The 23,186-nt window shown below is 36.5% G+C and overlaps 1 protein-coding gene across 1 annotated transcript in view; it reads right to left on the bottom strand.

Annotated features, from left to right (window-relative positions):
* The window catches only part of EVI5 (ecotropic viral integration site 5), an 81,766-nt gene that overhangs the window by 46,854 nt on the left and 11,726 nt on the right, over nt 1-23,186 (bottom strand). Inside the window, exons 2-13 of the mRNA XM_074151851.1 lie at nt 22,244-22,473; nt 17,982-18,171; nt 14,682-14,906; nt 13,606-13,680; nt 12,768-12,893; nt 11,793-11,936; nt 10,652-10,741; nt 10,443-10,540; nt 8,967-9,027; nt 7,048-7,101; nt 4,591-4,623; nt 3,881-4,027 (exon numbers count right to left, since the gene is read on the bottom strand). Of these exons, the coding sequence (XP_074007952.1) occupies nt 3,881-4,027; nt 4,591-4,623; nt 7,048-7,101; nt 8,967-9,027; nt 10,443-10,540; nt 10,652-10,741; nt 11,793-11,936; nt 12,768-12,893; nt 13,606-13,680; nt 14,682-14,906; nt 17,982-18,171; nt 22,244-22,392 (1,392 nt within the window). The 5' untranslated portion in view covers nt 22,393-22,473. The remainder of the gene's footprint in view (nt 1-3,880; nt 4,028-4,590; nt 4,624-7,047; nt 7,102-8,966; nt 9,028-10,442; nt 10,541-10,651; nt 10,742-11,792; nt 11,937-12,767; nt 12,894-13,605; nt 13,681-14,681; nt 14,907-17,981; nt 18,172-22,243; nt 22,474-23,186) is intronic.

Here is a 23,186-nt window from a genome sequence, read left to right as displayed (position 1 = left end):
TATTCCCTATATCAGTTATTATGCTCTTAATTATTCTAAGTTCTTTTCAGGAACTCATGCTAAAATAAATCACATGTTATGGAGTTCCTATAACAATAACCAAATACATGGCTATAAACTATCTTGCAAAATGCATATGCTTCCATCAGAATGTTTAGTCAATTAAAATTGTCTTTATGTAATACACTTGAAGACCCTTCTTAAAAATAAAATGTGAATCAGTTTTAGCTTGAATTGCCTCTCATTTCTCAGCTTCAATTTTCCAGCATTCAGACTGATGAACTGGGTAGCCATTGAAAATTAGAGTATCACTGAGAAAGACTGAGGTTTGTGTTCTGGAGGTGCATTAACTGGCAGAAATTGTTAGATTATTCATTTTTATATATCCTGCAGAAGCTACCTTTTTAATTTAGAAACAATAGGAGAGAAGAAGAGAGAAAAAACCTCCAGCACATAATTATCAGGAATGGGTTAGAACAGGCTGATTACCCTCACCCTTAACTCCTCAAATACCATTGCTCTTAGTATGCCTCAAGAGAAAGCCTTCCATATTCTGTCAAGTCAAGCACAACTTCCTCTGTGCAGTTCTTGATTTACTAGCAGTATGAGGAAAAAACACCTTCCTCTTAATCTTTTGGTTACCCACCACATTTAGAAGCCTTTGGCAAGTTTCTGTATTTAAAGATTAGACGTGCCAAAGAGATTAGTACCATTCTCCTCAAAACCATTCAGGCAAACATTAGGTAGCTGAAGCACTGAACGCTACTAAGATGTAAAAGTTGGCATCCAAATTAAAATTAAGTGTGAAGTCTCCATCTCAAACCTTATGATTTTCCGCTTCCTTTTCCCCTTCCAAATGAGATTAAATATATTCAGAAATATGCAGAATACATTTGATGACAATTAAGTGATTTATTATATGACCATTAGTACTATTTTCAGTTTGTCTGGCAGAAGTACTATAGCAGAACTTCTCTTCGAGACAATAGTAAAAAGAATCTCTGTAAATGGATGCAACACTTTGTAATAAAATCATTCCGGTTCAATTAAAAACTCCCTATAAGTACTTCAGCACAGGAAAAAAAATGAAGTTGCATGTAATTTGGGGTTCTAGTGTTGGACTTCAGTCAAAAGAATATTCCTCTACCCATCTTTGTATTCAACCTTACAAAGAAGTGCTGCAATAGAGAATTTCTTCATACATGTCCTGTAGGTACCTTCAATGCTTAGCTTTAAGCCACCCAAGTTGCGCTGTCAAGTCTCATAGAACAAAGCCTAGATTATATTTAAATACAAATGCATAACCTTTTTACAAAGGGTATGTTAGCCTTCTTAGAAATACCACAGTTTAGATAATATTTTTGCTACCAAGAAAACAAAAAACCCCGCTCTTATTTCTCCTGGCTCACAATGTACAAGTGGGTTGTGTTTTGGAATTTTTTTCTTGGTGGTTTTTTTTTTTTGGTTGGTTGTTTTTTTTAAATCCCATAGTGTTGTTCAGAAGAGGCAGCCACACATATCCTCAGGCAGTTTTTTTCATACATTCCTATTCAGAAATTCATACCCAAACTTTACAGTTTCTATCATGATAAAACAGACAACTCAACTTTGGAAAAGATTATAAAGTATGTAGGATAGATGCTGTACCTTTAAATATGTACAGATAAAGCCATTTATAAGTTCACTGTGCAATCCCTTTTGCTAATCATAAACAAAACTGAAATAATTGGAAAAAACCCACCGACACTAAAGCAAATATTCTTAAAACAATACTGAAGAGAAGCATTGCCAAGAGCAAAGCTACTGGCACTAGGAAGTGGCAAAGAGACTTACCGGTGTACTCAAACTGAAATGCCAAAATTCAAAAGAAATTGATGGATTTCCACTAGGTGGAGCCCTAAGTGCATGCAGCTGTTTACACTCTGGCTCCTATTTCCATACTTGCAAACCAAGTTAAAAGCCTGTTCAATTACAAATCTTTCTAATGCAGCAGGATCTAGGGAACTAGTAATTGAAACCATCTTAACACTTTCACCAAATTGTCTAAGTTAATTCAGACAGTCCTTAAAACCACAGTACCATTCCTTACACTTCAAAATTAGTCAGCTACTAGGCACAAATCCCTCTATAACCACATGGATTTAAGGCCTTAGACTATTTCCTATAGTCATGTTAACACTAAAGTGGAGGAAAACAAGGCTGCAAGCATGCAGGGTAGAAAGTGTGGCTCTTAAATTACCTGCCGTTTCTCACATTTCACTTGCTCTCCACTCCTGCAATACCCGTCCAATCTGGCCAATTTTGCAATCCAGTTATCTATAGTTCTGCTCAGGACCAGTTCCCATGCCCAGCCAACCCGCCAAGCTACCCTATCATTGCTATCATAAGGTCCCCAGCATAGTTAATAGCATTAGCTTTAAAATTCATATTACCCATCAATTAGCTAATAAATATAGCATTTTAGTCTCTTAAATTTTCATTGAGTACAGGTAAGTGACATGGATGCCTCCAAAAATACGATTCCAAAAGCATGTGTACTATTGTAATCAGACAGCAAACAGCTGGCTACCCAAGTCTATAAACACTTCTCATTTTATTTCACTTGAAAGATTACAACATATCTACAATTTTAGAAAGCATCACTAGATCATTCCCATCTTCCTCATCATAATTTCTTCATGTTTTTTCCCTAAAGAAATTGCTGGTGTTAAATAAAAAGCAGCATTACACATTACAGAGTAACAGCTCATTAATAGCTCCTTGTAACTATTCTAAAATATGTACCTTTTTTTATACTGAAATACATTATAGACATAATAAACTATTTCTATAATGCTACATTTATGATTTCTTTTCAGTCTAACAGTAAATCTCGTCTCTACCTTCCAAGATGAGATACAAGTATTTCCAGAGCTTTGGTGGAAGATGTGTAGAACAAACTGGTTTTCTGCCTGAAAGGGATCTGGTAAGTAGCTGCAGCATGCTGGAGTTCTAAAAAAAGTTGTATTTCATACACCTGAAAGGCCCAGGGCTTCAGGTAAGTACTTGGATACCACTTACTTAAAACAGTATGAGCATATTCACATCAACACTACTAGTGCACAGTTTATTCGGCACGTGAAGACTGCTGGAACTGCTTCCCTCCCTCTCTCACAGAGGATACCAAGCACTTTGTAAGTGGCTTAGAGAAAGTAGCTTCAGTCTTACAGTAATGGCATAAAGTCTTGCACATTACACTACCTAACAGACATAGCACATACAAACACAGTACTACATACAGCTGTTAAAAGTTATTTTCCTGCTCTAGCTGCACATAAACCCACACCTTTTAATAAAGTCCTGTAGTTCTAAACTCAGGGATAATGCCCTTGTATTTTTGCAAGCAGCCAATTTAAGCATGCTAGGAAAAAAGTAAAATAGGTACACAGAGGAGACGTTAACATGGACGAGAACTGACAATGAGAAGCTAGATAAAGGCATTATGAATCAACTTTCAAATCTGAGTATTCAGCGTGACACAATTTGCAATGCCTAGACTCATCACTAGGAGCTACGGAAGTTTCTGTGGGTGGTTTTTTGTTAGTATTTCTTTGGTGGTGATGCGTTTTCAGCTGGTGGTTTTTGTTGTTGTTGAGTTTGTGGCTTGGTTTGTTTTGTTATGGTTTGTTTTTCTGAACTGGTAACTTACATCTTTCTAGGGTTATGAATGTCATCTATCAATAAAAACAGACCAAAGTGTCACTCAGTCCAGTTTGTGTAACTTTAAGAATGCAAATCACAATGAACAAGCATTTACAAGGACAGCACAGACCATGTCAAGATGAGGTAGAATAAACACGCGTGAAACAAAGATGAGATGATGTGCTGCCAGGCTCCTTACCCATTGCTGCTGCTGTTGGAGCTCCCTGATGGTATTCTCAGCTTGCTCCAGTTTAGTATTGGCCTCATCACTCTGCTGTTTGATGGTGGCCAGCTCCCGTTTTATGAGGTAGTTTTCCTCAGCCTCCTGAGCCCTTGTCACTTGTCCCTTCGGACATAATTTATGTTTTTAAGCAATTGAGGACAAATGCAAGAAAGATTGTCTTTGTGATGCTTAGCTGCTTATTTCATCAGATTGGTTTTCCAAACAGCATAGAGTACAATTGGTAGAAATTTTAGGACAAAGTAGTACTAAACAGCTGCTTTAGTACTTTATTACAGAAGTTCAGCATCCATTTAGCAAGCACAATTGTGTACTTGCATTCAGTAAAATTCCTCCCATGCAATAATACTCAGTTGTACATGCACAGATTTAAGTTCACAATATTCAATTTCAGTGTTAATACAGTGCCATAGAATCCATTTATCATAGGAATTTGTACCAAAAATTACATTTAGTTAGGAAAAAATATTATAGCGTGCAGGTATTGGGTTTATATATTTTTAGTAAACAAAATTAAAAAAGCATCTAGCAAGATATTAGCTCTATATTTATTCCAAATCAGTGAGGCAGGGATAAAGTACAGCATGCAAATATGCATGCATTAAAGCAGTTTGGGGTTTTTTAAGAGTAGGAAGAGAGTCATACAGAAAAAGACTAAAAGACTATACCTGTATCAATCTATCTGCCAAGGAAGCACTTTCCTACAAAGGAAAAATTCAGATAGGAATAAGGAAAAGAAAAACCAAAAACAAAGGGGTGATAAAGGTTACAAAAAAAGACAAGAGCTGAGAGAAAGAAAACGCCCAAATTCTACCCATTTTCTGCACAATGTCTTTTTGAAAAATTAACAACTCTTCATATAAATTAAGACAACTCGGCCTGAAAGTCCCAGGAAGCAGCCTCTTCTGCAACAGATTTAACACAGTCTGTGATACAAGAAGGTCTCAAAGACAGGTTTCTGAAACACTTAAAATTCACCTACAGGAGACTGGGTATTTTTATCTGAATGGCTCACTTCCTTAATTAACAAAAGTTACCGATACATTATCTGATACGATCTAGTAGATAGATGCAAGATGTGGTCTATGGTCCATCCACAACATGAAAGGAAGGCATAATTTGAGCACAAAGGAAACTCCACTAAGCACAAAGGCATTCATGCAGAACTAAAGCTTCCAAAAAGATGAAGCAGGAAAGTTAAATGGTGCAAACTGACAGACACAAGTAGAAAAATTAAACTATGACAGGTAGTATTTTATTTTTCTGAACTCTTGCAGTAACTCAATTGAGCTGTTCATAGATTCCTCTTCCTTGCCAAAGTTTTGGAAGAAAAATTTTCATTTATGCATACCAACAAGCACTATATTTCCCCCTACCCAAGTTGCACATTTAATTAGTTTCTACTCTATCACCCTTGAAAGCACTCAATTTTTTTAAGATTCCACAGAGAACACATCTATTCACAGACCATCTTTATCCTTGGAACTTTTATTGAAATTATAGTTCAAACTAGTTGATAAGGAGTTATGACTTAGAAGTTAAGGTAAGATGTTTATCATTGAGATACACTAAGGAAATCACAACTAAATCATATAGGTTAGGATGAGAAAAAAGTATTTTAAAATAAAAATGTTTCCAACAGAATGTGTTTGTTCACACTTTATGATCTGTTTTCAGGTGCTGTGATGATGATCTTCAGAAATTCTTATTAATAGGTAATATTTTCCCATTTTGAAATGTTCTAATTCCAGTCAGAACAGGATACTCTGAAAGTGAATTCTGAAGTTTTAAGTACAGAATTTACAAAAGCACTAGCATCTGGCAGTTCATCATGGACTTCCTAATAAACAAAGAAAAAACCAATTTCAAACCTCCTCAAGTTAAGTATAAAAAGTATAGGGATATTTGCTATTAGAAATTTGCCAAAAGCATTGAAGTGATTCACTACAGCTTCAAACTTCTTTAAAAGTCTGCTCTTTTCAGTTAATTTTATCAGCACTTCCAATATAAGAAACAAAGATGTTTATAAAATTCTAATCTTTGTAACAACTTTCACAATATGTCCTCATTATGTGCATTTTTCCAAACTAAATTCAGAAATCAATTAATTCAAATTTGACATAGATGATTTTTTCCAAGAAACCATAATGGATTTAATATCTGAAGCATGACATCTTTCAATTTTGTCACTCTCAATTGAATCTTTACTGTTTCTCCCCTGCGAAACAGGAACAACTGTTTGCAACTCACAAGAGCATTCAAATTCATTTCTTGAAAGATAGTTGCTGGTTGTGGTTAAGATGGACAAGAATGTTCTCATTCTAGAGCAGACCAGCTCAGATGCAATCCTCAGATGCAATCCCACACAGGAAGCATGATACCAGAATATAGGAGAGGCCACTGGAGAACAATGCCCACATGCTGGCAACGTATTGACAACAGTTATCATGCATACTTTTAAAGTTATATCCAGTTACAAAGAAACCTAACAAAACACTATTCCAGACTAAATCTGTAAGAAATAAGTCTTAAAAGATATTCTCATCCCTATGTACCCATAATTGCTACAAAAACAAAATTAAATTGTAAAACAAATTAATGGCAGCAGACTTCCTGTACTGAATGTGAATGCTGCAACACCCCCCTCTAGTGCGGTATTCACTAACGATGAAATAATCTGATTTCATCTCCATCTCTCTGGTCATTGGTAGGTCTGTCATTTTGCTCCTATGTAAAAACACCCAGCAACTTCAGATTTTCAAAATTGAGGATTCTCTCACAACAACCTCTTTTCCACCCAAGCAGTCCACTATTTCATGTAGTCTTCTGGACATTGAACAGATGCTTCTAATTCAGAAAGAAAATAGTACAGCAAAAGTTGTGTATGTCAAAATGCTTGATTTCACATTCAGCAAGACCCAAACGTAACAACTTTAAACATTTACAAGCACTGACTCTAATTGCTTTGTTATTGCCATACTATTTGGCTGAACACTGTTTGTAAACACCACAGATTAGCAGGAAAACCAGTAAAATATAATTCTGAATTATACTGCATATAATAAAATTGCAATCAATTTAAGTATAAATTAACACAGATTAAATCAAATCACCAACATACTTACTTTTTCTAATGTTTCAATGCGCTGTTTTAAGAGTCTATTTTCAGTTCGTAACCTCTGGAAGGTAAACAGTTCAGAATTGTATTTCTCAAGTTATGAATTGGAAGTCTGATAAAAGCCAAGCAAGCTAACAATGTTTTTAATCACATCTATGAAAATCGATATAAATACAAAAATAGTGACCTTTTTAACATCCTTTTATATTGTGTCCTAACACAAAAGATGAGTTTAAACAGCTTGATACAGTAAAGATGAGAAGTCTCGTGTTATACGAAAGCATCTGCATTGCATTAGATGAAAGTAGTATGTCTGCAGGTCAACCACAGGGCCTAGCCACACGTTAGACTTGACAGCCTCCTCCTCATAAACCAAGCCACAGTTTTCATAGTTAAGGGATATGAAAGTACGCTCCCTGACAGGTTAATGAGCGCTACAAGGTCTCCTTCCTTTTCCCCCCAGTAATTTACATTAAATTATATAGTAATATTTAATCTGTAAGGCTATACTGAGAATTATTTACCTCAGATGCCCCAGAAGTAAGAAAGAATTGCATATTTTACCTGCATTTCCTATAAATTTTAGCAGACGGCATTCAGAAGAGATCTGTATCCCTAAGAACAGAGCCATGGATATCAGTTCAGTAACGCTTTATTCTGCCAAGGCTAAGGGGCAGACTCAACGCACTTGTTTTCCCATCTCCCTGAAACAGCAGAGCTTCTTAGCAGAAGCAGGTAAGTCAGAAATGGTTTATATAAGGTCCCAAAGCAGGGCCTAGAAACAGACAGCTTTGGGTTGTTTGGTTTGGTTGGTTCGGGGTTTATTTGTTGGATTTTTTTTTTTTTACTTTGTTGGGGTGTTGGTTTTTTGGGGGAGGGGAGAGGGGAGCAAGGAAGGATTTGAAGTTAAAATACTGAAATCTAAAGTTACAGATGTCTTTTAAGTGATTTTATTCTGTGCTATTGTATAAAGAGCTGTCATTTAAGTCCTGCAAATCCTCTCATTTGAGATGCCATTACAGCAGGTCCTACTGCTGCCTCGTTGCCTGTTAGAACAAACTCCCTGAAGAAGGTGGGAACACCTTTGTGCTCCCAGAATTTTTCTGTAAAACCAATGCCTTAGAAACTGATACTGAAAGGCAAAATGACTAGCAGTGGGTAGGAAGAAGGAAGGCTGTACTCTGCTCCCTCTACTTAGCTTTATATCCTACACTTGACCATCATTTCTCCTACTGCTTTTTTCATGGAACTGGCTAAACACACGACAAGGAGACAAATCCAGATCCAACACCATGCTGTGAAAAAAATGTGGAAAAAGGAAAAAAAAGCAGCAAAAGCCTATTTATGTCACAAAAGCAAAAAGATGCAGTGATTAAGTACATACAGGAAGTAGGTCAGTTAGTAAAAGGGAAACAAACTGTACTCGCAGATTTTTTTCCCTCATTATGTATCAATTGCAGAGGCTCCAAAAGAAGTGACTGCAGACAGAAGACACTCAATCTTGGGTCCAATGCATCAGAAAAAAATCAAGATCTCAAAAATCAATGATACACCAATTCAAGTGCATTCTGATAAACTCTGTCTTAACATGTGTCTTACAAACCTCCTGGGTGGGACACCTACATCTAAACCAACATATTCAGAACCTTTGATAAATGAGGCCATATGTAATCAAGCTTTAATCAGCAGAAAATAATGAAAACTAAGTACAGCAGGTGTCCATCAAAGACTTGGCTTCAGATGTCCACCAGAAGTCTCAATAATTTCACTCTAAGTGTCCTTTATGAACAGACATCCCAAATACTAATGCTGAAAGAAAAGAATTTAGGGACGTCAATTACATGTCCTGCTACATATACAGATCAAATATGTAACCCCACATCTAGGAATTAAACTGATCCATAAATAAATCTGTAAGACTCTTACTTTAATTTCAACTTGTTCTTCCATTTCTTTCGTCTTTATTGTAGTGTATTCCTTTTCTAACCTAAAAATTAGAAATAGTAAGCTATGATTAGAAAAATTGCAGATAACTTACTTGTTGGTGTAGTACCTAACAACAGCAGAACAGAGAGAGATTATTGATATTTCCTCTGTTTAAGTGGCCACTTGAAATGCACTTCTGTAAATATTTAGACTGGACATTAAATTTAAACACAGACTTCTGTAAATATGAACAGACTCTGAACCAGCACTCTGAAGTGCAGGTGCTTGCTTGTATACATTTACAGTGGCAATGATCTGGAGCTACTTTGTAATAACCACTCAATGTAATTATACAATAATCAATTCAATAGATTCAGCCAAAAGAAAACACAGCTTGGAAAGCCTGGAAGACAAAAAGATGCAAAGAGATTTGAGACAAAGATCTTAAACATGTAAAACAATTTTTGCCCCTCTCCAGCAAACCACAAAATTGTCCCAATTGAAAAAGGCGGCAACAAGAAAAAACAAGCTGAGATAAACAATACCTCTACAGAAGGCAACCAAGGAAGTCTAGACCCAGAACAGCAGAATTTTAAACTACATACACTTATATAGGCTTTCAAAGAAAATGTTTTTCCTGAAAGCTTTGTTACTACTTCTGTTTTAGAGAAAACTACTCACTCTACAGCACTGATCACAGGCTGCTGACAGAAAGATCAGCAAATTCAAACGGAAAGACCCTAGCACAATCTGCAGTGCAAGAACAGGGAATGTACAATACATTACAACCAACTGGAGAATCTCCAAACTTAATCCTGGGGAAGCACAATACGTGCAGCTTATCAAAATGTAATTTACCAAAGGCAGAAAAGAGAAGACATGCAACTAATGTTAAAAAAAAAAAGAATACTAATATTATACTCAGGATTTCAAACCCCAAATGAAAGTTATTTTACAATTACCAATGGTCTTACAAAGTTTCATCAATTTATATTTTGAAGGGCACTTATCTTGACCATACATGCACTCTTTAGCACTGTGAATACTCTTCCAGTTCCTGAGAACTAAAGCCTTAAGAATTTAGGCCAGATCATAAAGTTGAACCTCTTTTCCCTGCTTCACCCTCAAAAAACCAAACAATCCCCCACCCACCCCCATACCCACTGCTTTTTCTATTCAGATCTTGTTTACAGAAGTGCTGTGATTCCCCATAACTTGCAGCTTTCTTGAAAAGCTTTTTAAGGTTGCTTTTATAAATGAGACATAGCTTTATTATATTTGAGAAAAACAGCAAATACTGCTTCAGAAGAATCTTCCTGCAGACAGAACTTCAGTTTTAACTGTTTATAGTATAAAACACCAAAAAATTTAAAGATGGAAAAATTAAAATGAAATACCAAAAAACTAGCTTTAAAGATAAACAAACAGTAGCTCTCAGCAACAGTATAATCTATTTTCTCAAAATGTTATACCTACTTTTTCATCTTTTTTGCATTGTATTTGACTTGGTAAGATGCTTGGATTAATTTGTCTGGACCACTGTCAAACTGATGTGGAATGACCTTTTGAAAGTGCTAAAAGCAATCAGAGCACAAGATTACATACAATTAATAGCTGCAAAGAAATACACATACACACACTACACATTTCAGACATCTCTTACAATTATTATAACCTTAATTTACCTGTAACATTCCTTCCATGTCAAGTTGCAGTAATTCTGCTTGGTTCATCTGAAGTACTGCTAAACCTACTCGAAATACTATTTCTAAACCCTGAAAACAGAAGTTAAGAAATATCCAATAATTATTCATGGCGTTGTCAACAGTACAGAATGATTCTACTGTTTACTAATGTTGGAAATCTCACCCAGTTTCTCAAAGAAACAAAAGGGCTACTGAAAAAATCTCTTGACAAATGGTTCTGCATTTCTTATTTTGTCCCAAGAACAAGTAGCCCAGCTATTTGTCCTGATTCCAGACTCCCTCCCTCAGAGAGCCTAGTGCTGAGGTTAAAAAAAAAAAAAAAAAAAAAAAAATCGAGTGACAGGTGTTCTCTATGTCAGCTTTATCAAACATTTCAGATATACCCAGCACAAAAAACCCAGGTACATCTCAAAAAATCCATTTTCATTTCAGCCATGGTACAAAGCAGTTAAACTATTTAAATGGATACAAAGGAATGTCTCACTCATACATACTATCTTGGACATTCTTGAGTGTAAGCTGAAAGGATCCACCTTTGACTTACTATTTTCCAAAAGATGATTGCAGAGAAAGAGCATAAATGGACCATAAGCTTTGATTTGTTATGAGTTACACAAAGGTCTAATCCTAAACATGACTTAGGTGTCTTCACGATAGTGACACTGAATAATTCCATGAATTTCTTTGGCTACTGTTCATCATCTGAACCATAAAAGATGCCAACATTCCCTCTTCTTGGCCTGCATATCCTCATGGACCTTCAGCCTTGGCCTGAAAGCAACATTAATATCCCCCCCAAACTTACTATAATACTGAGAAAGTGATGTCCCTGTTGTATGCAATGCTATTGCATTGCATCCAGAACTGAGAGATTTAGCAATTCTTCAACAGGCTTAGAGTACAAAGTTGCATACAGTATCTGCATTCAAAGATTTAGTTGCTCTTCCTTGACAAACTACATACACAGACATTTTCTACTACAAAATGATCTGATAAGCGTAAGGGCTAAAAAGCAAGACTATCTGAGATTTGCCCATCATAATGGGATTTATACCACTACCTAAATAACTGCTTTCAACAGCTACTCTTGAAATGGATCATATGAGTATTGATTAGTTACCTCAGACATAAAGATATCAAATATTCTTGTTGCAATTGGTAGTGGAAAAGTTGTAAGGAATATAGTTAAAAACCATGACGAAGCATACATAGAAGTGTGGAAACTCTGAGACTGAAAGTGCACATAAAGCTCCGGGAGATGCTCCTGGAGGGGGAAGAAAAAAAATATACATTAAGCTTCTGCTAGTAGTTTTCACGTGTCCCTGTTTTGTATAAATTTTGAATAAAAGAAGAAAATAATTGATATTTAGTACAGACAGCAGCTTCCTAACACAGGACTAGGTAAGATATTACTTATCATTATCAAGAGCCATGCAACAGAAGTCCCAGTATAGAATGCCCTTTAGCACTTCTACCCTGCAAAGCACAAGTTACAAAGACACTTCATGACTCCAGTAAGGGATTTACAAGCTTGTGACTTCCAAGTCACATCTAGACTGGGCTACAAAAAAAAGAGCTGGAAAGATCTAGGGTATGGCTAGAGACCTATGTCTTATTTGCTGTGTAACATCCTACCCCAATCATCATGTTAGGAACTGGATCACAGAACCCAAATCTATTTGTCTCTGTCAGCCTGCTCAGGAAGAAAAAGTGTTCTGTGTCCCAAATCTGAACATAATTTTAATTCTAAATATGAGGGTATCCCCTAGTTTCCATTTTTTAAAATAGCTATAAATTGACTATTAAGACATTGACTTGCAGAATCTTCGATCCAAACAGAATTAGACATTAGACATTCATACACCTAAACTGTAGCAATACAAATCCTCATGCTTCTGTGTTTAAAGCCAGTCATTGTCTGCCAAAGGTTAAAAAAGTGGACCACACAGCCACATGCATTTACTTCTGAAGTTCTGAAAGCTACTGTTGAGAGAACAGCCTGTACGCCAACAGACATGCCTGCTCTTGAACTGTAATTCCCACACTCCTTATTAATAGTTACTGAAGAGAAAGTTTTGACAGATTTTGTGTGTACCTGTATCATGCATTCAAACTGGTACATACAAAGGCCCAGTTCAGCCATGCTTGGTTTAAAGAGTTCTCGTAGTCTGTAATCTTGCATTAATTTAACAAACACACAGAATGCCTCTTCTTCTGGCATCTATATTAAAAATAAAAAAGCACAGTAAAAACTCTGGACAAACGTAAGGATGTATTAGATTAAGTGCCTGGGAGGGTTTAGGATTTTTAGTGTGTGTGTGTGTGCATGTGGTGGAGGCTTTTTTTGTTTTGGCTTTTTGAGGGGTGGTTTTTGTTGTTGGTTTGTTGTGGGTGTTCTTGTTTGGGGTTTTTTGTGGTTTTTTTAAGGGATTTATAACCAATTACTGTAATGAACTTCTGTATATAGTGAATTCTATCAAGTGATTTCTAAACTGAAATGGAGGTCTGCAAGTTTCTTATAATATACCCTACTTTGTCATAAAACAAAAGGCAATAATACAAAGGCAGCTTTAAGATTATCAAATCAACTGTGAAGTTCCATTTGAACTCTGAGGAGATTCAGTGTAATAGAACTGAAATGAGAAGTTTGTTAATAGTTGAAACAACATCCACCAAAATAGCTTGCAAGTCTGCAATCCTACCTTAGCTCTGAGAAATAAATGTATTTTCCCCTCAAAGACAGTATCTGCTTGGCAAATACAAGCACAGAAAATAAGTCTCATTTGATTTGCAGAGTAAACGGCTGCCCTTGACAATTCCATTGGAACAAAATGAAGAAAAAACACTATAAAAATTCCCAATAAACCGCCATGATATATTATGCACTCTAGCAGGGATTTTAAAGGCTCACATATTTTCAATATCACGTTTACCTGCATAAGCAGTAATCCAACTATAAAAGCGCTTCCTTGACAGTATCCAACCTCACGATCCACCAAAGAATAAGCCTGGGAAATAAAGTTTTAAGATTCTCAACAATTAAAGCCTCATTATCAATAAAAAGTAATCATAGTTCATGCTGTTATTTTGCTAATAACTTATTCTCCCTCTCCCAAATCCAACGAGGACAGACATTCTAGTCAGAAGTTTTAGTCAGATAATCTAGTTGCTATCGGCTGCTACAAAGTGGTATAAACTATGCTCTTTGAAAGCCTACAAAGCTAAAACCAGACATACCTGAAAAAAAAAAATACATGCAGTTTTCAGCTACAGGAATTTGCCAAAAGATAACAGTGACAGCTGGTGTACAAACGGCACGAGGTTACTACTTTTATAGGAGGCAGACCAGATAAAGAAACAACAGTTCTTTTCAGAAAAATTATGTGCTGCAGGTTTATTTGCAGGTGGAGGAAATGCAATGATCCCCATCTGTGTTGCACCTTCATTTCAGAGTTATGGAAGTTACTATGATTTGGAAACCTGCCAATTTTTCTGTTGAAACTATGTTGTATGGAAAAGTCTGTCTTTCAAAATTTAAGCTCTAGTACAATGAAGACAAAATAATGCCAACTTAATTTTATGGTGGGATTCTCATTTCGTGCTTGGGCACTGTAACAACTGCACATTAGCTGCTACCATTCGCACATTCAGAAACACTTGAAAACTGAATGCTAGTTCTGATTTACCAAGTTCTTATCTTGGTCAACATTGTTTACTTTACTTCATGGCACACTTTATTCCATTATACTTTTAGTATGTGACTGTTTTAAGGCAATCTTACTAAGTTTTTTAGATCTCTTACAGAGTAAAACCATTAACTCTAGGAATACCACGTTTGAAAGCTATCTTTGTAACTGGAATGCAATTTGTTAAACCATTCATGTCAAGTGGAGTAAGTTTAAAAAACCTGAAAACACGAAACTGATACAAGTTCAGTACACACAAGGCAAATTGCAAACTTGTGCACATTCTTGCTGATGTATTTTCAAGGGCTGAAATACTGACTTACCTTCATTACATTGAACAAGACCTCCTGTCCAAGGCTGTCTTTTTCTTTAAAAAAATCATGTTCAGGGTATGTTCTAGCAATATCCCTTCTTATTAATTTCTCACAAGGAGATGTCATCTTCAAAAGCTCTGAATACTGATCCTTAATTGGCATGCTTTGAGCACTGCATAAGAGTTGCCAAACAATTGCTCTGAAATGATGAGGTATCCCTTTTCGAACAAGCTCCTAAAGCACAAAAAAAGACAAATTCATTCATGTTTCCTGAAAATATAAATGTAAGCCGAAAGAACAAAACACTTCAACATATTAAAGTTCCTCACAACTTCAGAGAATGTTTACATCATGTCACAAACCAATCATATAGTTTATAATGTGTAAACCTCAGTTTTGGCCTGACAGATTGTCAGGTAACAAAAGCAAGAGTCAGAATCATTTTTAGTTGCTAAATTAGCTAACGAAAGTAGTCCCCTACTCATAATAAGCTACTTCAAAACCAGAATATTCAAGTAATTTTAAACAAGAACTCCCATAAGCCAGAATTAAATACAGTTATTTTTATATTTCACAAAAAAATTACCTGAAGATAACACCCTTAATTATATTTGTAGTGACTGAGATATAAGAAATCACAAATTAAAAATTATTTCCAAGACAGGTAAATGATAAAGAGTGGGACTAACTGCAGCACAGCGAACTGCAATAAAAAAATACTGCACAGTAGTACTATCAAAAGTCATTTGACAAACTCAACAAGTTGTCTAACTTCTCTGGTGTGCCAGCATTTCCCAGTTCTTTAAGAAAATATTTAAACGTAGTTTCAGACACTGGACAAAGAAAACATTAAATTTACATCTACTGAGTTAACTAAATTTACTTTATCTTCCCTACAATAATAAATCAGCTAGGTATTACACAACTCAAACCTTTCCAGATCAACAGAACCTGGTACTTGTCTTTTCAGAAAGCACAAGCAAAAAGTAGTCTTGTTGCTTGATCTGAAAAGTGAGAAAAAAGTACAAATGAGATAGTTTTCAGACTGTCTTAGTAGCACTTTCTGCAACCAGGATCAGTCTGACCTAGAAGATTGTCTCTTCAAGACAAGAGGGTGCCTTTAATAATTTTTTTGTACCTTAAGAACTGTTATCAAGTATTCTGTCTCCTAAAGGATAGCTTCTTTCACTAGTATTTATTCTAAAGCCAGAGTAATCTCCTACTTTGCAAAACTTCCTCTTTTTCCTGTTTGTTCCAAATATTTCTCCTACTTCTCCAAACTAAGATTAATTAATGCAACAGTTACAACTTTTAAACGGACTCCTGCTTTCAAGTTTTGTTTCTGTTAAACTTGAACTCTAATTCAGGAGATTTGCATCACTGACCTCAATTTTCTCATATCCTTAAGATGTCTAGCCTTCTTCAGGATCATTCTAGTAATGCCATTCCAACTATTTGTCCTGTCTATGACAGAACTATGACATCCTGTGTTAGTCCCTAAAAAATTTCCAACTCCAAGACAACAACCCTAACACATCAGCTTTCCACATCTGTGTCTAGCTATCATTTGTCAACAACACACTATCAGATTGCAGATCAGACATCCTAAAGCCTCCAGGGCTACTAATAACAAAGCATTAGCAAGTGGTTTCTTGTCTTAAGATACCATGCACCTGCTTGACAAAATAACAGGGTTAACGCCTCCAAGAATCCTAAAGGAACAGCAGGAAAACACACCTACTAAGCAGCACTAAAATGATGCAATTTTACAGTATTATGCACACTGAAAAGCAGGACTTAAATCATCCTTCAGAATCCCTCCATAAATAGGAAGAGAGTTCTGAAGTGGATCAAAAGACATAAGGATGGAACACAACACCTATGCAGGAAGGTATATACACCTATATTTAAGACTTAAAAAACCACAACTTACCAGATATCTAATAACTTAAGACCAGCTTTACAGCCAAGACAAAAAGATACCTATGCCGCCAAAGTCACACCTACTGGCACAATCAGGAAATAGGTATGGATGTTCTGGTATTCCATCATAAATGCGGAATGACACAGTTTAGGCTGACTTTCCACAAACAAAACAAAAACAAAGAATTGAGAATTATTTAACTGGCAAAGGAAAACTCACTAGCAATATAATTAAATATTTACTGAAAGTTAGTCAAATACTCCCCAAATTGTACTTGGCCAGCTGTAAAAACAAGTGATACTCCTGACACTTTAAAATGTTCAAATGCAGGCAGTTCAAATGAACTCTATCCAACCATATCTACTTATTACCATCTCACTCCTGCTTTCTCTTGCCAAGTTCGTGTGACCTTCTTTTCACAGCCTTTTGGGAAAACCTTTCCGAAAACTGTTTTCCCTATGCAAGCAGGAAGTCTTGAATTCATTTTCTTCCCTTGTTTCCTCTCTCAAGTCATGTTCTCTTCACAACTGCTTCACATAAAAGATACTTTACTTTAGCCCATTGTTCTGCCTTCCCACAACCTATTCATACACACACATTTCAAACTGCTCAAAAGACCCTGAAATTTGTATTCTGCACATAGAACTACAGACTAGAGTCAATAAAGAACCAAAGCAGAACAGACTTGCCTACAAAAAAATCCCACGCTACTGTACTAGCTGCCTCTGAAACATGGCAAACACCATGTTCAAATGCCCTAGATACTTTTTTGTTTGAATCTGAAATGTAATTGAATTCCACTTCTGTACAAGCCCACAGCTAATCCAGACTGGATACACGCTACTCAAAGTTTGTCTGATCCACTCAGAATTTAGAAAGTGCGTGTTCTTCTGCTTAAGGTCATTCCTGGGGTCAGCACGCTTGGCATGCACAAAAAACTAAACTCAGAGCCCCATATAGTCAAATCATCAGCTCTTCTAATAAGAATGCTTTAAAAAGACAGCTGCTCAGTGGGAAAGAATCATAGCATCCAGCTATCAGATGGCCTTAAGTGGGTTTTCAATAATTCCATTTTGGAAACATGAAGCAAGTGTTCCCTATACTCATGGGATCTCATTAGAGGTAGACTGAAAGCTTTAGTATTCAACATACAATAAATGCATCTAGTTTTCAATAAGAGACATTTGCTGAGCAAAACCATTACCAAAGTCTGGTAATAGTTACATAGGAAGCACTAAGGCTTACAGATGGAAGTAGATTCAACTGGAAGCTTCTACATATTTATTTTATGAAAAAAAAAAAAAAGTCAGGCCAACAGGAACATTAAAGAGTAGTACTTATATCAAAGTACAAATATATCCTAAAAAACAGTACCCAACTACTACCTTAACTTGCTTTTCTTTCTTTTTCCGTACATCTTCCCATTCATTCACAATCCTTCCCCACAGAATCCACGAGTCTTCTTCAAGATGGCTGAGATTGCTAGAAGCTGATGAACTAGATACAAGAGAAGATCCACTGTTTCTTCTTGACCCATTTACTGATCGCAAGGATTTGCTATCTGTTTCCAAGAGTCTGCAAAGAAAGCACACAAATACCAAATTCAAGTTCTAATCACAGGACCCCACCATTAATTGTTTGTTTAGAAATCAGTTCTTCCAACCTCTTTACAAATAATGCACCCAAAGGTTCAGTAGAACAGTCTCCAACATCCATTTGTACTAAATTAGAAAAGAAAAAACTCGTCAACATTACTGTTTCTTAAGATCTCAATTAATTCTGCAGACAAAAAAACAGCTCACATTGCAGCCTCTCAAGAAACAGATAAAACTGCCACATCATGCACCAACAGCACTAGAAGTGAGACACAAGCATTTTGTGGTCTCATGATTTTACTAGCAACAAGAACCCCACAGCTGTTGTGCATCAGACTGACAAACAGGACATAACAAAGGTAAATATCCTCAATAGACTGCAAAAGAGACAGTAATCTTAAAGACAAAAAAAAACCCCTCCTAAAAGTCTACCCAATTATGCTTTTTTTTAATTGACACTGTAAATACAGACAGAATAATTAAAATCTGGAGCAATTTTAAAACACCTGGTATTTGCTGACAACTGTTCACAAATCAACATTTTCCTGTGCATAAATGCACAGGAAAAATCTGAAACCTAAAGAACGAGGACTAGGCAACAAAAGCGGTTAGTATAGCTAATGAATGTGTAGTAGTGGTTAGTATAGCTAATAAAAGCTTGGTGTTCAGATGTGACAACTTCTGGGGTTATCAGGGAGCAAGGTATACATAAAGATGTGCCAAGTACTAGACAAGCTACTGAAGAGACGTCCCTGTTAGTTGGTTGCTATGGCCGTCAATTTTTCAAGGAGCTGGGGATTCTGGGCAAAAAGTTGTGCTTTTTTTATCCTCAATGAATATTGAGCCCCATAACGAGGGGGAAATTTTTTTAGACCATGTGTTAGGTAAGAGCAGGAATTCAGATTAACTTAAAGTGTATTGCTAAATCGAGAGTTTCATTTTGTGCTTTGACTTGCAAGAATTCCAATGTCTGTAAATCAGAGTGATCTGGTTGAATAATTTCTCAATGCACAAAAGCCAATCCCCCTCCCCCTGCCATCTCAGCAAGGTCAGGTTAGGTTTTAGGTATTTAGTAAATTATAACCTGAGTTGTATCGTTCCTGAGACTGTACACAAATCTCAGCATACCTACAATTTTTAAGATCTCTGCTATGATAGAGATATTTATACTAGTTTACCCTGTTTCCAGCTTTTACCTACTGTTGTTTATGGAAGTTAGGGAAAAAAAGTAATTTAACTCATGAAAACAACAAAAACAGGCTCTGCAGTAGTATTTTGTTCAGAAAAGGGCTAAATAGTAGCACCTTTGGAACATAAAAAAAAAATCAAGCTTTTTCAAGACCAATTTAGTCCACATTAAGGGAATGCAGAAAATCTTGTTCTGAGGAAAAAATCTTAAAAAAAAATATCTATTTTTAATGTTTAGAAACCTGGCCTATACTGATTCACAATGAAAATTTATGGCTTTAAACTCCTCCTCTCAGTCTGAGACAGTGCCTAGAGACCAAATTCATAGTAATCACAGAGGAAAAACAAACACAGAATAAACATTACAATTATAAGAACAAGGTTCTAACTAGTCACTTTCCGTTTTCACAGCTTTCTAAAAAAGTTATGCTAATTTTCTGTAATTTGACCTTACCTGGATAAACTCATTGTCCTTAGATTTGAAATCGGGAAGTTCTTTTTACAGTAAGTAGCAAGTTCTGTGGCATTTAGTCACTGTTTTCTTTCACTTAAAACTTTAATAAATGATTTACTAATGCCAAACAGCTCCACCAGGACTCTGGACTGAGCTGCCTTGTTATTCTGAGGGGACTTGCAGTGTAATTGGATTACAGAATGCTACAAGACATAGCTTGATACAATTTGAGTTCTTTCCATTTCTAGCTGTTTAACTAATTCATATTCTTATTAAGATAAAAACCAACAATGAAAAGGAAACCTTTAGAAACACCCATCACCAGCAATTCTTCCAGCAAGCAGAAACAAGAACAGTTCCTTGTATTCAGAGTACAATCCCTTGTCAACAAAGTGCCACTGTGCTAAAATGCAGATTCAAACTGTTCTGAACCTACAGTGCACCCAGCATAACAAGAGGGTCAAATTTCTGTATTAAAGTGTAATATCTCATGAGAAAAGGTACACTTGATAAGATATCCTCTCATTAGAATTCACACAGAAGCCTACTGTGGAATCAAACAACAGGTCTGGCTAAAACTAAGTAAAACCAGACAGGGTTTGCTGGCTAACTTTCTAAATGAAAAAAGCTGACTTGAAAAAGAAAGGCTAGCAAGCCAATGCTCACATTCTTCCTTCAACAAGCAAACTAGTCTAACTGCAGGGCTTAATGAGATGACTCTAGACATAAAGACATAGCACTCCAACACAGATAAGCAGTCCAAAGAACAGATATTACTGCCTTTCAAATAAAAGTTAGTCACTTCGTCATCAGAGCTGAATGCCTCAAATTAAATGCAAATTAACTTTCTAAAAAGCACTCTTTTTCCCCTTCTTTTTATAAATTTACATTTGCCTCTAGCACAGCAAAAATTAAATATCGTTCATCTCTGAAGGAGAGACAACCCCATAAACCACAAGGAAAAGAGGATGAGCTGCCTTCCATTCTTGGTCAAGAACTAGACAGGTATAACAAATTCTCTGTAAGTTGTATTGCTATCAGGCTGTGCAATACAAACACAAGAGAAGACATGGCACGTGACACGATGGCATTGGCCTCTCCTCCTCCCACTTACTCTTCTCCTCTGCTGAAAGTTACTACCCCCATAACCGAATCACCATAGTGAAAAAAACCCTGAGTACCTCAACTGCTTCAGTGCAAAGTCCAGCACATTAGCAGAAGCTGGAACAGAGGCTAGATTGAGCTTAACTACCAAACTCTGCACTTCATGACAGCACACGGAATAGCAATCTTCAGCAGGTAGCAAATTTGCAGCTATTTGCTACATTTAAAACCTATTTAGAGCTCAAGTTCTCCTTTACAGTCATCTCTTGAACTACTGAAACATACTTGTCAAATACAACCAAATTTTGCAAGAGGCCAGATGACGTAGAAGTCCTGCCTCAAGAGTGCAAATAATTATGGGTTCTGGAAATTCAATATTAAGGAATAATACAGTGCAGTTTAATTTCTTAGCGATATTGCCAATTTGCTATCACTGTGCACATCAAGAGCAACTGATTAAACTGAAAGTTTTACCTTGAACTATAGATGGTGCAGATAAATCTAGACTCCTGAAAAGGCTGCCAAGAAAATGCTTGCTTAATATAGTAAAAAAGCCAGGATGAACAGAAAAGACTAATTAGGAATTTACTTTTCATGAAATTAAGACATTATGCATCTGCCACCATTAGCGTAACAGTACGATGCACCTACTATTTCTTGCAAATGAAGATGGCTGAACACTGTTCCATCTCTAAACAGAGCCAGTTATATAGTGGAAAGCAAGAACTAGGTAAAAGTGGAAAAAAGGAGAAAACAGAATTCAGAAATTTTTAACATTTCAAAAAATTAATGGAAATTACAATTTTGACACAAGAAGGTGAGAAGTTTATATGGAAGTTTCTTCCCTGAGATACTCTATTTTAAATATGCTTGACTCAATGATCTTGGTCTTCTCCAACCAGAATCATTCTATGATTCTATGAAACTGGCACATGGGTCCAGTGTAAATTCTTACGATTAGAGAATCATAGAATGGTTCAGGTTGGAAGGGACCTTAAAGATCATCAAGTTCCAACCCCCTGCTGTGGGCAGGGACACCTCCCACTAGACCAGGTTGCTCAAAGCAACTAGAAGTAGCTGTAAAACCAGGAAAGAAAATCACCTTTTAGAGTTCCACACACACAAAAAAAGAGACCTTTTAAAAACATAGCACAAGAACATGTTCTTAAACCTTGAGGCCTCGAAACTGAAATGTTGTGCCATGAAGTTTTACCTAACTCCCCTCTAACAGCCTCTATGCTGAAATTGCAATAAACCAATTCATTCCCACTACTATACTTTGAAGACCAAAAAGTTTTCCATTCACCTGTTCTGTTCCTCAAGTTTAGCGAGTAATTCTAAGTCATCAGGACTTAGCTGTGTTGGTGAAGATGGTGATAACGCAGGTGTAGACAGAGTGGTAGAGGAGGATGTAGTGTGTAATGAGGCAGATGGACTTGCCACCTGACTGGCCATTTGACTGACGGTGTGCGACACAGTGTTCTTCACCCATGAGAGAGTAGAGCTCAGCTTTCCTGCAACCTTGTCTGTCGCCACCTGTGATGACAAAAAGAAAAGGATGAAATAGTTCTCTTTTTTTAATACCTTCCCTCCCCCCCCCCAAGTAAAGCTGCTGCACTGAACAAAGGAAAAAAAAAACACCAACCCACAATATGCATGAAGTGACATTGAGATTATTTACTTCTCCAGAACACCCAAGGCCGTCAGAAGCAACACAAGCATCAACAGCAATACATTATAGAAGAAGTTACATGCAAGTATTCTGTTAATCCACAAAGACAGACTCAGAGGAATTCCTGATGCATACTCACAGAGCTCATTTCTGCAGTACAGAAATACCACAGGATCCAGGATCAGCTCAAACTTCCCATTACAAAAATAAATAGAAATAAAAGCTTATTTTAAAACATCTTGATAAAGTAAAAATGGCACAGAAACTGCAGAAAAATGGATGTAGAAACAGTCAACTACTTGACTGATGGACACCAGAGCAGTAGAAGTATATTAATGTAAACACTCCAGACCACCCACTGCTCACCTTCATTAATCCCTATGGTGGCAGGACAGAGGAGCAGGGGCACCACATTTCTAATGTACACCAAAGCAGAAGATCCTCTAGCATCTGCCAGAGTGCAGGAAACAGCCACAAAGAATTTACACCTCTGAATCCACAACAGCTCCTGAATGTCTTACATTAAAGGCCTCGTGCTGCCAGCTCTTCCGTTTCCTCACTTTCTCTTCAGGTCACC

The sequence above is a fragment of the Numenius arquata genome, chromosome 8 (assembly GCF_964106895.1).
Source record: "Numenius arquata chromosome 8, bNumArq3.hap1.1, whole genome shotgun sequence".
NCBI classification, from domain to species: domain Eukaryota; kingdom Metazoa; phylum Chordata; class Aves; order Charadriiformes; family Scolopacidae; genus Numenius; species Numenius arquata.
This window is presented reverse-complemented; position numbering and strand designations above follow the sequence as displayed.